We start from the raw sequence: 18,200 nt of genomic DNA, 5'->3' as shown, positions 1-18,200 counted from the left end.
GGGCTCTGTCCCTCCAGGAGCTTCCCGGAGATGCTTTCGTACTGCATTTGCAAAGCGCCCCGCCAAGTCTGGAGAGGGAGTCCAAGACGAATTGGACCACAGTCCCAGCCCCGAGGAGTTTACAGTCTACCGGGGAGGAGAGGAAGGAAACCAGGAAAGCAATAGTAAGCAGTTATCATGAAAGAATATCAAGTACTAAATAGATATAAGCATCAGGAACTGAGAGTTAAAAGAAGTAATTATCTGTAGGAATCGGGGTACTGTTAAATGGAGGAGGTGGCCTTCCACAGAGCCGCGAAGCGTGGATAGGATTGCTGTTAGTTACCAAATGGTGACCGTGTTAACGTTTATGGCAATTCGTTGTATAGAAAAACTTAAAATATATTAAATTCAATACAGTGCTGTATGTCAATTATATCTCAGTAAAACTGGAAGAAAAAAATAAGTAAAATAAAATGTACTAAGTTCAGATAAAGGAGTCAGAGACCCTAACTACTTGGAGGGGCCGGGGAAGGCTTTATGGAGGAATGCAAGCTTGAGTAGGATTTTGCTGGAAGGGAAAGGGAGGATGAACAAAGCGCTGGGTGTATGCAAAGTTCAGCTAAAGTAAACAGAGTGTATGTTTGTGTTAAACAGAGTGCTAAGTATTCTGGCTGTAAAGAATATTAAAAAATCGTCCTCAAGGATTTTTAGCTCTATGGAGACCTGAATATCTAATGATAGATATTCTCAGGATTCTTTGGGAGCCACCTAGCCTGGCTCTCAGGTAGGTCTTCTGGAGGAGGAAATAAAGCAGGAAGTGTGGTTGGTATATTTGAAGAGCCACTAAGTAGTAAAAATAGTGTGGGGGAGTAGCTAGGCATGAGGTTGGAAATTTCAGGCTTTCTGGAAGATCTTGAAGCACTATAGAAGTCATGCCAAGTCGCGCCAACTTGGGGATAAGCACCTATAAAGGGTTGTAAAAGAAAAGTGATGTGAACAAATTTATTTTTTAAAAAGCTAAATTAGGTGGACAAACAAGTGTATAGGAGTAGATGAGCTGGAGAGAGGGTAGAGACCCGAACCTGTTCAGAGGTTAAAATTGTAATTCTTCAATATCAATAAAACTGATAAACTCTGATATCCAGAACTTTGGTAATGGTAGAGAGGATGAAAAGGGAGGGGACATCTTTTAAAGACATTTAGGAGATGGGATTGACAGAACCTGTTTGCTACAGGAGATGTCTAGGAAGACTCCCAAGTTTGAGGTTTGGGTAAGGATATGCAGGATGAGGAGCAAGTTTTACAGGAGGATGATAAGAGTTCAGTTTTGGAGTCCTCAGTAGTCAGTATCCTTAGTGAAAAGCACCTTCAGGAGGAAGATGTCAAAAGCCAAATTCTAGGGAATTGATTGTGAATGGGAGGTGAAAAAGAGGAGGCAGCATGTGTAGCCTGCTCTTTGAATGTCCTTCTAGACACGACACTTGGAAGTCCCTTAGATAGCACAAATTCAGCTTGTTCAAAAATGAATTCCTCTGGGTATATGGGGAGATGTGAAAAAGAAAATGTAGCAATAAGTGACCTGTAGAATCTAGGTGGTGGGCATATGGGTGTTCACTATTCAATCTGTCAACCTTTTTCTGCATTTTTGACCTGAGCTCATCATCTCTACCCTCCAACTATCCCTACCCCTGTGAACCCCATCTCAATAAACAGAACCACCATCTACTTAGTTATTTAGGCAACAGACCTGGGAATGTCATTTAATTAGTCCCTCTCCTTCTCCCTTCTATTCCAATCAGTCACCAAATCTCCTAAATATCTCTTACATCCAGCAACAATGGAGTTGCACCTTATAGCAAGGTTAGGTTCTAAAGTCAGTACATAAGGTAAAAGTTACATAGTCAACATAACCTTTGGAAATCCCTTAAATCACTCACAAAATACAGGAGTCATGGGACTTCCCTGGCCGTCCAGTGGTTAAGACTTGGCACTTCCACTGCAGGGGGCACGGGTTGAATCCCTGGTCAGGGAACTAAGATCCCTCATGCTGCACCGTGGGGCCAAAAGTTAAAAAAAAAAAAAAAAAAAATACAGCAGCCATGGCTTTGTGTGCACAACTCTGTAAACAAAATGTATGTGCAAGTATGTATGTATAAGCCTGTGTATAGTAATGTACAGTATATAATAGGGTATACAATATAACATTAAAGTATTTTCAACTACATACAAAAATGAGATAGCACTCTCTCCAGCTGCAGGACATGTGGAAGCTCAGAGCCTGAGGCCAACGCTGCCAGGACCTCAGGGGGAGAGGAGGGGCTCTGCTCTTGTCTTTCAATAAACCTGTTGATCTTTAAAAAAAAAAAGTGAGATAGTGCTGCATATAGTTGTTAAATGTACACAGGGTACAAGGATGCTGCATTTCTCACCTCTTCACTGCCTCTACCCTAGTCCAAGCTTCCATCAACCCTCGGGATTATTGAAACAGCTTCCCAACTAGTCTCCTGAGCCTGTCCAATCCATGCCCTACACTCCAGGCAGATTGACCTGCTAACTGATTTGAGCAGGTCACTTTGCTGCTTTAAAACCCCTCAATGACATCCCACTGGTCCCTTAGGACAAGGTTTAAAACACCTCCATATGGCTGCCCCAGCCTTCTGCCATCTGGCCTCTGCCCAGTCTCTGGACTTCATGTCACACACACCTCTTTCCTCTTGTTCTCTAAGCCCTGTCAGAATTGGGCTTCCTGTTCCTCAGGTTCACCATACTCTTTTGTGCTTCAGGGACTTTCCCATGCTGCTCTGTCCTCATAGAACTCTCTTACCCCCTCTGCTCAAATGGTTAACAAACACTTCTTATCTACTCAACGAACCATCCACCTCAACCCCCCAACACTTTGTTCTTGCTAAATTTTATTATTTTAAACTTTTAAATTTATTTTTATTTTTTGGCCGCGCAGCATGTGGGATCCCCGACCAGGGATCAGACTTGTGTCCCCTGCATTGGAAGCACAGAGTCTTAACTGCTGGACTGCCAGGGAAGTCCCCTTGCTGAATTTTAAATTTAGAAAAAAAACATTGTGAAAAATAATCCACATATTTAAAATGCACTAAACATAAATGTATATGTCAATGGATTATTATAAAATGAAACCCTCCTGCAACAACAACCCAGTTCAAGAAAAAGGACATTGCCTTCACCCCAGAAATCCCCCATAATACTGCTTGCTGGTCATAGACTCCTTCAACACTCACAAAGTAACCACTGTCCTACTGTCCTGATATTTATCGTAACCATTTACTTGCTTTTTCTTTATTGTTTTACCACCTAAATATGAATCCTAAAAACAATCATTTAGGTTTTCAAAAAACCTTTACTGGGATATAATTCACATACCATACAATTCACCCATTTAAAGTTTATAATGCAATGGTTTTCAATATATTCCATTATTAACTTTTTAAGATTGTGGTAAAATATATAGAACATAAAATTTGTCATTTTAACCATTTTTGAGTGTACAATTCAGTGCCATTAATTACATTCACAATGTTGTGCAAACATCACTACTATATAATTTCCAAAACATTTTTGTCACCCCAAATAGAAACTCTATAACCATTAAGCAATTAGGCCCCTTTTCCACCTCTTCGCAGCCCCTGGTAACTTTTTTTTTTTTAATTAATTAATTAATTTGTGGCTGTGTTGGGTCTTTTTTTTTTTAATTTAATTAATTTTATTTATTTTTGGCTGTGTTGGGTCTTCGTTTCTGTGTGAGGGCTTTCTCTAGTTGTGGCAAGCGGGGGCCACTCTTCATCGCGGTGCACGGGCCTCTCACTATCGCGGCCTCTCTTGTTGCGGAGCACAAGCTCCAGACGCGCAGGCTCAGTAGTTGTGGCTCATGGGCCTAGTTGCTCCGCGGCATGTGGGATCTTCCCAGACCAGGGCTCAAACCCGTGTCCCCTGCATTGGCAGGCAGATTCTCAACCACTGCTCCACCAGGGAAGCCCCCTGCATTGGGTCTTCATTGCTGTGCGCAGGCTTTCTCTAGTTGCGGTGAGCAGAGGCTACTCTTCATTGCAAAGCACGGGCTTCTCATTGCGGTGACTTCTCTTGTTGTGGAGCACGGGCTCTAGGTGTGCAGGCTTCAGTAGTTGTGGTGTGCAGGCTCAGTAGTTGTGGTGTGCAGGCTCAGTAGTTGTGGCTCACGGGCTCTAGAGCGCAGGCTCAGTAGTTGTGGTGCACGGGCTTAGTTGCTCCGCGGCACGTGGGATCTTCCCGGACCAGGGCTCGAACCCATGTCACCTGCGTTGGCAGGTGGATTCTTTTTTTTTTTGCGGTACGCGGGCCTCTCACTGTTGTGGCCTGTCCCATCGTGGAGCACAAGCTCCGGACGCGCAGGCTCAGCGGCCATGGCTCATGGGCCTAGCCGCTCCGCCACATGTGGGATCTGCCCGGACCAGGGCACGAACCCGTGTCCCCTGCATCGGCAGGCGGACTCTCAACCACTGCGCCACCAGGGAAGCCCGGCAGGCGGATTCTTAACCAGTGCACCACCAGGGAAGTCCCCCTGGTAACTTCTAATCCACTTTCTGTCTCTATGAACTTGCCTATTCTAGGAATCTCGTGTACAATATTTGTAGGTACTTCTTTTTTTGGCTGCACTGGGTCTTCGTTGCTGTGCACGGGCTTTCTCTAGTTGTGGCGAGCAGGGACTACTCTTCGTTGCGGTGCACGGGCTCTAGGCGCACGGCCTTCAGTAGTTGCAGCACATGAGCTCAGTAGCTGTGGCTGGCGGGCTCTAGAACGCAGGCTCAGTAGTTGTGGCGCACGGGCTTAATTGCTCCGCAGCATGTGGGATCTTCCCGGGCCAGGGCTTGAACCCACGTCTCCTGCATTGGCAGGCGGATTCTTAACCACTGCCCCACCAGGGAAATCCCCCATTCATCTGTTGATGGACACTTCAGTTGTTTCCATCTTTTGGCTATTGTGAATAATGCACAATCATTTAATTTTGCCCATCTTTGAATTTTATGAGAATGGAACGGAAAAGAATATATTCTTTGTTATGTCTGGCTTTTAAAGCATGCATTCGGGGCTTCCCTGGTGGCGCAGTGGTTGAGAATCGCCTGCCAATGCAGGGTACACGGGTTTGATCCCCGGTCCGGGAAGATCCCACATGTCGCGGAGCAGCTAAGCCCGAGCATCACAACTACTGAGCCTGTGCTCTAGAGCCCGTGAGCCACAACTACTGAGCCCACGTGCCGCAACTACTGAAGCCCACGCGCCTAGAGCCCATGCTCCACAACGAGAGAAACCACTGCAATGAGTAGCCTGCGCAGTGCAACGAAGAGTAGCCCCCGCTTGCCGCAACTAGAGAAAGGCCACGCGCAGCAACGAAGACCCAACACAGCCAAAAATAAATAAATAAAATAAATAATTTTAAAAAAATAAATAAAAATAAAGCATGCATTCATGTTATTTCATATACCTGTAGTTTATTCATTTTCATATAGATTTCCATTTTAGAAATATACCACAACTTACCCATTCTACTGTTGAAGGATATTTGGATTGCTTCCAGTTTTAGGCTATTTCAAATATGCTACTATAAAAATGGTGCATATTGTATGCATTTTTGTTGAATATACAGCTAGGAGTTGAATTGCTGGGTCATAGAAGCTGTTTGACCTGACTAGATAATGCCACGGTGGTTGTACTAATTTTTACTCCCACCAACAGGGTATGAGTGTTCCCCTTGTTCCATATCCTCACCAACTCTTAAGGTTGTCTGTCTGTTTAGCCATTCTGATGAATTTATGTTGATATCTCAGTGCAGGTATAATCTGCATCCCATGACTCTAAATGAGGTTGAACACGCTTTTATATGTTGATTGGCCATTTGGATATCCTCTGTCAGATGCCTGCTCAAGTCTCTCTCATATTTTTCTATTAGACTTTTCCTTATTGGTTTGTAGTTCTTTATTCTGGATATTAACTCTTTGGCATGTAATATGTTGGAAATTTGTTCACTCTCTTAATAGTGTCTTTGATGAAAAGATGTTCTTAAATTTAATGTAATTGTTAATATGTTTAGTGCTTTATCCGTTTTTAAAAATCTTCTACCCTCAGATCACAAAGATCCTCTCTTATTCTTTTATTTTATTTTTTATTTATTTATTTTTGGCTGCATTGGGTTTCCGTTGCTGCGCGTGGGCTTTCTCTAGTTGCGGCGAGCGGGGGCTACCCTTCGCTGTGGTGCATGGACTTCTCATTGCGGTGGCTTCTGTTGTTGCAGATCACGGCCTCTAGGCGCAGGGGCTTCAGTAGTTGTGGCACGCGGGCTCTAGAGTGCAGACTCAGTAGTTGCGGTGCACGGGCTTAGTTGCTCCGTGGCATGTGGGATCTTCCCAGACCAGGGATCGAACCCATGTTCCCTGCATTGGCAGGCGGATTCCTAACCACTGCACCACCAAGCCCCAATCCTCTCTTATTCTATCTTCTGAAAAGTATTATTGTTTGGCCTATCTCATTTAAGACTAGTATCCACCAGGAGATGATGTTTTTTTATACTGGGGTCATGATTCATATTTTATTCCATTTGGAGATTGTTATCCCAGCACCATTTGTTGAAAAGACTGCTGTTTCCCCCCTGCTCTGCAGAGCCACATTTGTCATAAATCAAGTGTCCATATGTGCATGGGTTTCTTTCTGGACCCTCTGTTCTATTATTTGTTCATCTTTGCACAATACTACACAGTCTGTAGCTTTATAACAAATTTTGATATCTATAGGGCAAGTCCCTCCCACTTTGTTCTTTTTTAAGAGTGTCTTGACTGCTGTTTAATGATCAGTCACAAATTTGTACAGATTCTTTTATGTAAGTATTGAAAATAGAAGAGCCACGTTTTAAGTGTTTTCTGAACAGTTATTACAGTGACTTTCTGGTTTAGTAGTTGGCCATGCTGTCCAGTACAGTAGCTGCCAGTCACTCGTGGGTCTCAAGCACTGGAAATGTGGCTAGCCTGAAGTGCAATGTCCTGGTGTAAAAAAACACCAGATTTCAAAGACTCAGCATGAAAAAAATAATGCAAGATATCTCACTAATAGTTTTTCTTTTGATTACATGTTGACATGATCTTTTGGGTATATTGGGTTAAATGAATATATTATTTAAATTAATTTTACCTGTCTCATTTTACTTTTTCTTAATGTGACTACTAAAAAATTTAAAATTACATACGTGGCTTGTCTCACACTATATTTCTTTTTATTTATTTATTTATTTTTAACTTTTGGCCACACAGTGTGGCATGTGGGATCTTAGTTCCCCGACCAGGGATTTAACCTGTGCCCCCTGCATTGGGAGCGTGGAGTATTAACCACTGGATCACCAGGGAAGTCCCACACACTATATTATATTTCTATTGGACAACATCCGGCGGGGGGCTGACAAGTGGCCCCCAAAAATATCCAGGTCCTAATCTCTGGAACCTGTGAATGTTACTGCAAAAGGACTTTGCAGATGTGACTTAGGGTATGGACCTTTAGATGGGGTGATTATCTTGGATTATCTGGTTAGACCCTACATGTAATTACAAAGGTCCTCATAAGAAGGAGGCAGAGTGAGATATGACAACAAAAGAGAAGGAATTCAACTATGGAAGCAGAGATTGGAGTGATTCATGTAGGCAGCTACCAGAAACTGGAAGAAAAAAGCAAAATATTCTTTCCTGGGACCTCCAAAAGACTGCTTCAGGAGCCTTGCTAACACCTTGATTTTAGCTCTATAAGACTCTGGCTTCCAGACTTCTGGAATTCTGGCCTCTGGAACTGTAAGAGAATAACTTTCTGTTGTAAGCCACTAAATTTGTGGTAATTTGTAACAACAGCCATAGGAAACTAATAAAGACAATGTGCTTCTAAAATTATTTTTAATTTTAATATTATACACACCATATATTCAATAAAAATTTCTAGGCTTTCATAGCACATATCAAAGTTATTAGGAAAAACTAGACTACACTACCAAAGATGTCGAGGATAGCACATGATTCTGAGAGGGAGATCCAAGACCATAGTATAGTTGTGTGTAAGAGGCAATTCTACTTAATAACAGCATGGGCGCGCCCGGCCCCCGCCGCCGCCATTTTGGAGCGACCAGAGCGCCGCCCACGGCCCAAGCAGGTCCCGAGCCGCCGGTCCCGAGCCGCCGGTCCCGAGCCGCCGGTCCCGAGCCACCGGCCCGCCGCACTGAGTCTACGGGCGCCGTGTCCGTGGGCGCATCTCCCGGCCGGGCCCATGTGCGCGCGGCCCACCGCAGGCCACCCGGGCTTGGGCTTCGCCTCGCCCGCGCCCTGGCCTTCACCCGGGCCTCCGAGGAGCCGCCGCGACGCCCGGCCCGCGGGGCAGATGAAGAGATTATAAATCTACTGAATGAAAAAAGTTTTCTTAAAGTTTCATATACTCCAAGAGAAAATCCCAAATGTTTTTATATTTTGCCTAAATACAAAATTTAAACAAGGAGTTTCCACAGAAGTCAGGACCTCTGAGGAGAAAGTGTGCCAGCTCCTGTTCTGGCCTCTCATCGGGTAGCTCAGTTCATCCTCACAGCAGCTCTATGCGGAGGGTGCTCCTTGTCCCCAGTTTACAGGGCTCTGTTCATGGAGCTGCATGATCACATGGACAACATTTCTCTTTGGAAGCTGCCTTCTGTCTGATGGTTATACTAACCAGAAAAAGTAAAAGAAGAGGCAGAACTTGAAGTTCCTCTCATTTGGCTGTTGGATAAGAGTCTAGAAGATGCTGCTTCCTAGTAATCTCGGCAGCTGCTTCCCCTGACTGAACACCTCCTTCATGACGTGCAGATTGTTTCGTGGAATCTCTCCAGTCTCATAGAAGGACAGCCACTCCTCAACTTGTTCTCAAAGCTTCTCCCCAAATACACTGCTTTGTGGCCATCACCATGTTCTGGAAGTTTGACTTGAACACCACATCCCACGTCGACAAGCTGCTGTATAAGGAGGACGTGACTGACACTGCAAGAATTAATGAACGAAGATGACATCTTGTAGGAGTGCAAGGCCCAGAACCGGAAGCTGCTGGACTTCTGTGCAGGCAGCAGAGCATGGAGGAGTTGGTGAGCCTCGTCACACAGGACCCGGCCCTGGACATGGAAGAGAAGGTCCACTTCAAGTACCCAAATATAGCCTGTGAGCTGCTGACGTGTGACTTGCCGCAGATCAACGACCGGCTGGCAGGGGACGAGACTTTGCTCAACCTTCTTTACGACTTCTTGAACCGTGAACCGCCCCTCAGTCCTCTCCTCGCTAGTTTTTTCAGCAAGACCATTGCAGTCTCATTGCAAGAAGAACTGAATAGGTGATTGTGTTCTTGAGGAAGAAGGACAAGTTCCTCAGCCTGGTATTGAAGCACATCGGCACCTCGGCCCTCATGGACCTGCTGCTGCACCTGGTCAGCTGCGTAGAGCCTGCCGGGCTCCGGCAGGAGGTCCTGCACTGGCTTAATGAAAAGAAGATCATCCAGAGACTCGTGGAATTGATCCATGTGAGTCAGGACGAAGATAGGCAGTCTAGCGCCTCTCAGACGCTCTGCGACATAGTCAGGCTGGGCAGGGAGCAGGGCAGCCAGCTGCAGGAGGCTCCGGAGCCAGACCCCCTCCTCACGGTGCTGGAGTCGCAGGACTGCATGGAGCAGCTGCTGAAGAACATGTTTGACGGAGCCCAGACTGAGCTCTGCCTCGTCAGTGGGACCCAGGTGTTACTGACCTTGCTTGAGCCCAGGAGGGCAGGGATGGAGGGCTTGCTGGACTCCTGCTCCCAGGGACTGGACAGGCTGTGTGCCATCAGCTCCAGCGTGCTGCGTGGCATCGAGCCATGACTAAAGGACTTCCACCAGCTTCTGCTCAGCCCGCCAAAGGAAACAGCGATCCTGACCACCATCAGCGTGCTGGAGGAGCCCCTGGGTAAAGCCCGCCCACACGGAGCCCACCTCGTGGCCGCTCCGCTGCACACAGACATGCCCAGCATCAACCAGGAGCTCTGCCGGCTCAACACCATGGGCTTACTGCTGGACCTGTTTGTTAAGTACTCCTGGAATAACTTCCTGCACTTCCAAGTGGAGCTGTGCATGGCCGTCATACTGTCCCATGCTGCCGGGGGGGACAGGGCTGTGGCCAGTGGACCTGAGGACGGGCTGGAGACTCCACCCTCCATCGGGGACCCAGAGACCCCCCAGCCTGCCGCCAGCCTCCCCAAGAGCACGATGGTGGCCCACCTGTTCCAGAAGTGTTGCCTGGTCCAGAGGATCCTGGAGGCCTGGGAAGCCAGTGACCATACACAGGCAGCGGGTGGCATGAGGCATGGGAACATGGGACACCTCACCCGATCGGCAGCACGCTGGTGCAGAACCTGGAGGGGGGCCCCATGCAGACCCAGCTCAGTGAGGTCATCCGAGGGCTCCCCTGGGACTGCCGCGGGCTCTGGGAGAGCTTTGTGGAGGAGTCGCTGACGGAGGCCAACGACAGGAACGCGGTGGACCTGGTTAGCACCCACCATCTTCACCCCTCAAGTGAGGAAGAGGACGTGGAGGGTGTTTTCCCTAATGAGCTGTCCCTTCAGCAGGCTTTCTCCGAGTACCAGGTCCAGCAGATGACGGCCACCTTCGTGGACCAGTTTGGCTTCAGCAACGAGGAGTTTGCTGAGCAGGACAACAGCGTCAACGCCCCATTTGACAGGCTCGTGGAGATCAACTTCAGCGTCGGCAGCCCCGGTGCTGCTCTGTTTGAGGCCTGCTGCAGTGACCACATCCAGCACTTCGACAAGGACGACGACCTCTGGGAGGACAAGGAGGCACATCGTGTGGCCCAAGTGACCAGAGCCAGGTTCGGGGGCCCTCATGCTTCAGAGGGCTGCCGGAAGGACGGCCCGGAGCGCCAAGGCCAGGGCAGGGAGGAGAGCTCGGGAGCAGACGGGGACACGGCTCGGGCGGGTGCCCCTAGGGCTGCCGCCCAGAAGGAAGGTCCTCGTGTTGAGGGTGGCTCAGAAGCAGGTGCCCCATGGACGGTGTTTGATGAGCCGGAGAATTCCATGGCCTCGGGCCCGGCCCCGGCAGTGGCGATGGGCGTGGGTTCCAGTGTGGGGGCAGCCGGCTCCCCCAGTGCCTTGGCTCCAGAGAAGAAAGGCTGGGCCAAGTTCGCTGGCTTCCAGCCTTTCTTCTGCTCTGAGTCGGGGCCCAGGTGCAGCTCCCCGGTGGACAGATGTCATGGCGATGCCCAGGGTGGCCTGAACCAGGGCCCAGAGAGAACCCTTGGCCCGGCCACTCCGGGTTCCTGGAACGCAGGTGTTACCAGAAGGGTGCCCCTGGTGGCCTCCAAGAGCCGTGAGGACAAGCAGATGGCGGCTGTTGCCTCGGAGGCTGTTAGTGTGCGTCCCGGTCGGGAGGCTGCCCCCCGCTGCCCGTGTCAGTCCCCAGGTGTGGGCGGGAGTGTTGTGGACAGACGTGGCCTGTGAGGTGTCCAGGGAAGGGCCCTGGGCCCGTTTGGCCCACAGAGTGGGCTGAGTGCGCCGCCAGCACACCTCCAGACCTGGCCTCCCTTGCGCCTGTGGAAGTGACCTCTGCCCCGGTCGTGGCCGTCCTTCCCGAGGCTGCCATGGCGGCCACCACAGTACCGAGCAACGCCGGCCCCTCCCTGGCCACGCTGGCAGTCTCTCCTGTGCTGGCCGTGGCCGTCACCACTGCAGCCCCAGCTGGCCCAGCTGTCTCCACGGCGGCCGCCCTAGGGACGGTGACAAAGGACAGGCAAACTGACGGGCCGCCGCCCGCAGGAGCTGCCTTAAATGGCCTCGTGTGATGCTGCTGCTGCCACCCAGCTTTGGCACCCCAGCCAAGAAAACTACCTGGTGACGCAGTTCGTGTCTTTAAATTAAATTTAATTTAATTTAAAAATAAATGCTGCATTAGTAAAGCTGGCAGTTGGAACCAGTCGGACAGCCCAGCCTGCATTTCTCCTGCCTGACTCCGGGTGGGCCTCGAGGGTCCAGCCCCACGCACGGCAATAAGGCCTCAGATGGGGGCTCTGCCTGCGGGGGCCGTGACTCCAGACACCGCGAGGACCGAGGGCTGGGCTGGGTGCCACAGGCTCTGAGCTTGTTTTTATCCATTATTTAACAAATGCAGATAGAGCCACATGTTTGCACTTTTTATCCAGCGCAGGAGAGGGTCTCCGAGGCTCTGGGGACAAATGTGGGTCTGGAGCTGCGCTGGCCAGACAGGGTTTTAGCTGCCTGGTGACCCTGGGAGCTGGCCTTGAGCCAGGCTGCAAACTTGACTGACTTAAAAATAAAACGATCCCCCCACAGCCTGGCAGGGTGTCCCAGGCTTCCGGCTGCAGTGGGCAGTGGGGGTGCCTGGCAGGAGCTGGCCACGGGCTGCAGGACGGGGTGCGGAGGGCCCAGCAGTGCCAGGGGGTGGGGGGCTAACCCTGCAGCTGCCGTGGAGGGTAGGGACGAGCTGTCCTGGGGGTGTGCAGAGTTATCTCATGTTACTGTTCTGATAATCTGACAGGGCACCCAGATCTCACAACTCACCAAAAAAATAATAATTTAAAAAAAAAAAAAAAAACAGCATGGTGTATATCCAGAAGAGAATAGCCAAACTCTTACACCTCAATATTAAGAAAACAAACAATCCAATCAAACTATGGGCAAAAGATTTGAATAGACATTTCACATAGGAAGATACAAAAATTGTGAATAAGCATATGACAAGATGCTCAATATCATTCGTGATTAGGGACATGCAAATCAGAACCACAATGAGGTACCATTTCACACCCATTAAAATGGCTATAATCAAAAAGAGACTTCCCTGGTGGTGCATTGGTTAAGAATCTGCCTGCCATTGCAGGGGACACTGGTTCGATCCCTGGTCCAGGAATATCCCACATGCTGCGGAGCAACTAAGCCCGTGCGCCACAACTACTGAGCCTGCGCTCTAGAGCCCGCAAGCCACAACTACTGAAGCCCTTGTGCCTAGAGCCCGTGCTCTGCAACAAGAGAAGCCACCGCAATGAGAAGCCCGCGCACCGTAACGAAGAGTAACCCCTGCTTGGCGCAGCTAGAGAAAGCCGACGCGCAGCAACGAAGACCCAACGCAGCCAAAAATAAATAAATAAATTCATTTAAAAAAAAAAAAAAAAAGAAGGACTTCCCTGGTGGTCCAGTGGTTAAGATTCCGCGCTTCCACTGCAGGGGGCGGGGGTTTGATCCCTGGTCGGGGAACTAAGATCCCTCGTGCCCGCGCGTCGGCCAAAGAAAACAAATACCAAAACAAAAGACAGATAAAAACAAATGTTGGCAAGGTTGTGGTAAAACAGGAAGCCTTAGACATTCCTGATGGGAATAAAAAATGGTACAGTCACTTCAGAAAACTGGAAGTTTCTCAAAAGGTTGAAATATATTTATCATATGACCCAGCAATTCCACTCTTTGGTGTCTTCCCAAGAGCTATGAAAACATATATATCCACATAAGGACTTGCACACAAATGTTCCTAGCAATATTATTCCATAATATAATAGCCAAAAAGGAAACCAAATTGGAAACATCCTAAATGTCCATCAGCTGGAGAATGGATAGATAAAATCTGGTATGTCCATACAATGGAATACAATTCAACAATTAAAAGGAACAAAATACATGTTATGGCATGGATGAACATCAAAAAGCATGCTCAGTGAAAGAAGTCAAACACAAGAGACCTCATATTGTATGATTCTATGTATAGGAACTACCCAGAGAAGGCAAAGCTATAGAGACAAAAGAGTAGATTAGTGGTTGCCTGGGGTAGGAGAGGGAGAACAGGATTAAGAGGAAATGTGCCATGAGGGATCCGATTAGAGTGATGAAAAAAAAATTTTTTTTGGCCACACCACACGGCTTGTGGGATCTTAGTTCCCCAACCAGGGGTTGAACCCAGGCCCTCAGCAGTGAAAGCACAGAGTCTTAACCACTGGACCACCAGGGAATTCCTGAAAATATTTTTAAACTGATTTATGGTGGTGGTTACCCAACTTGGTAAACTTTTTAAAATGTCATTGAGGGCTTCCCTGGTGGTGCAGTAGTTGAGAGTCCGCCTGCCGATGCAGGGGACATGGGTTCGTGCCCCGGTCTGGGACCGTAAGCTGCTCTGAGGGTCTGTGCTGTGCATTGTCTGTTTCTATGTTATCATCTGGAACATTCCCTAGGCAGCAGAGACACTCAATCAAGAATTGCTAAGTGTGGAATAAGGATGGTGCTGTTTGAAGTTCAAGATAAAAATGGAAAAGAACCTCAAAAGAAAGAGTGGTGGTGAGATGATTGACCATAAAAGCTTTAAGAAAGAACTAGAAGCAGGATCAAGATGGCAGAGTCAAAAATCCGGAGCTCACCTCTCCCCACAAACACATCAAAGCTACAACTACATATACAGCAACTCTCACTGAGAACAACATGAAGACTAGCAGAATGGCTCTTCTACAACCAAGGCTATAAAGAAAGAACCACACAGAGTCTAGTAGGAGGGGAGGGGAAGCAATCTAGTCAGGACACGTACCCCTAGTGGGTGATCCAGAAGATGAGGGGGACATCACAGGCTCAGGGAACTTCCCTAAGGAGCAAAAGCTTTGAGCCCCATATTAGGCATCCCAGTTCTGGGGTCCAGCACAGGGAAGACAAGCTCCCTTAGCTGGTTTGAAAACCAGTGAGGTTTACCAGAAGGCTGTAAAGGAACTGAAAGTCCACTCTTGAGGAGCATGCACACAGACTTGACTGCTTCCAGTCCCAGCACAGAGGCCCCGATTGAAAACTGTTTAGTGCTCTGGCCAGCTTGCCAGGATGGCCTCAACACATACCCCAGCCTGCACTGGGTTCCTGCTTCATCCCCTCCTGCTCCAGCACTACTCCCCTCTAAGGTGGAGACCATCATTGCCTTTGCACATGTGAGTACCAAGGAAAAAGCCATCACCTGGCTCTGGTTCTAGCGCCTCTGACTCCAGCCCTACCTCCCACCAAGGTAGTGGCTGCCAGCGCAACCCAGGAGAGGATATGGCTGGCACTCACTTCAGATTCATTTCTCCCACCAAAGCCACTGGGCACATGCAGCCTGCATAGGGATGCTCCCACACAAGGACACACCTTCAAGAATGGAATAGGTAACTGTTTCACCTAATTTCATAGAGACAAACAGAGAAAGTCAAACAAAATGAAAAAAAACCCCAGGAAAATATCTTAATGAAATGGAGATAAATAACTTACCTGGTAAAGAGTTCAAAGCAATTGTAATAAAATGCTCACTGAACTCGGGAGAATAATAGAAGAACACAGTAAGAACTTCAACAAAGAACTAGAAAATATAAAAAAGGATGAATCAGAGCTAAAGAACGCAATAACTGAAATAAAAAACACACTAGGGCTTCCCTGGTGGCGCAGTGGTTGAGAGTCCGCCTGCCGATGCAGGGGACATGGGTTCGTGCCCCGGTCTGGGAAGATCCCACATGCCGCGGAGCGGCTAGGCCCGTGAGCCATGGCCGCTGAGCCTGCGCGTCCGGAGCCTGCGCTCCGCAACGGCAGAGGCCACAACAGTGAGAGGCCTGTATACCGCAAAAATAAATAAATAAATAAATAAAATAAAATAAAATGTCATTGAATTGTACACTTGAAAAAGGTGAATTAAATGAAATGCAGAATAGGCTTTAATAAAGTTATTTTTAAAATTTATTTTTAATTAATTTATTTATTTTGGCTGCATTGGGTCTTCGTTGCGGCGCACGGGCTTCTCTTTGCGGTGGCTTCTCGTTGTGGAGCACGGGCTCTAGGCACAGGGGCTTCAGTAGTTGCAGCACGCCGGCTCAGCAGCTGTGGCATGCAGGCCCTAGAGAGCGTGGGCTTCAGTAGTTGTGGAACGTGGGCTCTAGAGCGCAGGCTCAATAGTTGTGGCACACGGGCTTAGTTGCTCTGTGGCATGTGGGATCTTCCCGGACCAGGGCTTGAACCTGTGTCCCCTGCATTAACAGGTGGATTCTTAACCATTGCACCATCAAGGAAGTCCCTAAAGTTATTTTTTTAAACATGAGTATAGAAGATAGACCATTTAAAATACTTAAGACATGTTAAATACATAATTATGATTCCAAATTGCCATTGATTTATGCTTTGTATTTCACCAAAATTTATTTATCCATTATAGAAACTACTCCCCTTCCCTGCCTATGGAATGTTAAGTTTGCACTCAAGGTGGTATAAGTCTCCCTTAATTTGATATGCCACTAATTTATGGTTGTGCAGAAATATCAACAGCCTCATTTAAAACACACACACATGCATTTACATTTATCTAAATTTGTAAAAAATAATGAGGTGAGGTAGAATTTCCTCCCTCTTGAAAATTTGTTTTTAGCTACTAAAAAACCTAATGTTTCCAGGGCTACTGAAAATATACATTTACAAAGTCATTTACAAACTATTTTGAGGGTTAGTATCGATACAAGGACCACTGATAAACCTGATGTAAAATGTCCCAGATGTGACTTCCTATCTCCTGTGCACCCAAGGCTGCACCAAAACCCTCCTCGTTTTCTCTAGTAAGTCTTCCTCTCTTCCTCCTCCTCCTCCCTTTTCTTTGAGGTATTCTTTACATACCATTCTTGGTTTGGTTTTTTTTTTTTCTTATTTAACTCTCTCTTGCTTTTCCTCATTTTTTATATTGTTTAGACTTTTTTTTTTTTTAAATCTGGAGATTTATCCTTTCCTGTCTCTTTTGATTGGCTTCAACTTTTTCAGGGCAACCTTGTACATCTGCCGTGGATTCTAACTCCCCTTCAGTGGAACTGGCAGTGGAACTGGCTTGTGAACTGCAGGATGTGGTCTTAGGCGCTGGCATCCCAGAGGTGACTGTGGGAGGGAAAGAAGATGCACCTTAACTGTAGAGTCTGGGATTTTCTATGCACACAATCACAACCACTGTGAGTATCAATAGTTTTGTTTCTTCCTTCTAATCCCCTTGTCTTTTATTTCTTTTTCTTTTTACTCCCCTGGATAGACTTCGAAAGAACACTGATGGGAAGCAGAGATTGAGGGCATCCTGACCTTGTGTGGCTCTTGATTGTGGCAGGCAGCCTCCAGGATGGTCCCCACTGACCTTTGCCTACTGGTGTTCACACCCTTGTGTAGTCCCTCTCTCATGTTGTTTATGTGACCAATCAAGCATGGCAGAAGTGATGGTATGTCACTTCTGAGGCTAGGAAGTGAAAGATATAGTGGCATCTGCCTCTCTATTATCTATGGTACCTATTGTTCTATTTTTTTTTTTAGATTTTATTTATTATTTATTTATTTTTGGCTGTGTCGGGTCTTAGTTGCAGTGCTTGGGCTCTTCATTGTGGCGCACAGGCTTCTCTCTAGTTATGGCATGCGGGGTTTTCTCTTCTTTAGTTGTGGCGCACAGGTTCCAGGCATTGTGGCGCGTGGGCTCTGTAGTTTGCGGCACACGGGCTGTAGTTGAGGCGCGTGAGCTCAATAGTTGCGGCACGCAGGCTTAGTTGCCCCGCGGCATGTGGAATCTTAGTTCCCTAGCCAGGGATGGAACCCACGTCCCCTGCATTGTGAGGCGGATTCTTTACCACTGGACAACCAGGGATGTCCCCCTATTGTTCTTATTTATGCTGTTTTATACCCTTGGGTTATATCTGTGTGCTGGACATTGTTTTTGAGAAATTATTTATAGAAATTCCTTGAGGCTCAAGATTATATCATCTCCACTAAACAGAACTTATTTTGCCAGTTCCTGAGGGCACTAGCAATCTGGAACCACATAAGTCTGAAATTTTCACCCTATCCCCTTGAGGCTGCAAGTATTGCAGCTCAGCCTTTTCCAAAACAAGAACCCCAAGGCATAAGCAGCCTTTAGGGCAGGTTTCACTTCACTTTCTCATGCTCTTCAGTATCTCAGCATCTCAATTCAGCAATTCTTCAAATCTCCTTATTTCTCTGATGCTTTTAAGATGACTTTTTGGTTTTTTTTGTTTGTTTGTTTGTTTTTTAGCGGTACGTGGGCCTCTTACCGTTGTGGCCTCTCCCGTTGCGGAGCACAGGCTCCGGACGCGCAGGCTCAGCGGCCATGGCTCACAGGCCCAGCCGCTCCGCGACATGTGGGATCTTCCC

General features: G+C 47.6%; 1 protein-coding gene and 1 pseudogene across 6 annotated transcripts in view; both read left to right on the top strand.

The window, feature by feature from the left end:
* Positions 1 to 18,200, top strand: part of ECM1 (extracellular matrix protein 1) — a 33,524-nt gene that overhangs the window by 7,371 nt on the left and 7,953 nt on the right. For 3 of the 6 annotated variants that reach the window (XM_055082921.1, XM_055082926.1, XM_055082923.1), the window contains 2 exons: positions 18 to 164; positions 5,068 to 5,387. In XM_055082921.1, the coding sequence (XP_054938896.1) occupies positions 18 to 164; positions 5,068 to 5,214 (294 nt within the window). In that variant the 3' untranslated portion in view covers positions 5,215 to 5,387. Of the gene's footprint in view, positions 1 to 17; positions 165 to 5,067; positions 5,388 to 12,909; positions 14,027 to 16,820; positions 17,003 to 18,200 lie in introns of those variants that run through there. The other 3 variants (XM_055082924.1, XM_055082925.1, XM_055082922.1) reach the window with 3 other exon arrangements.
* LOC102995739 (serine/threonine-protein phosphatase 6 regulatory subunit 2-like) lies at positions 8,087 to 12,916 on the top strand (annotated as a pseudogene).

The sequence above is a fragment of the Physeter macrocephalus genome, unplaced genomic scaffold (assembly GCF_002837175.3).
Source record: "Physeter macrocephalus isolate SW-GA unplaced genomic scaffold, ASM283717v5 random_357, whole genome shotgun sequence".
NCBI lineage: Eukaryota > Metazoa > Chordata > Mammalia > Artiodactyla > Physeteridae > Physeter > Physeter macrocephalus.
The sequence above is the reverse complement of the archived record's forward strand: the minus strand, read 5'-3'. Positions and strand labels throughout refer to the sequence as shown.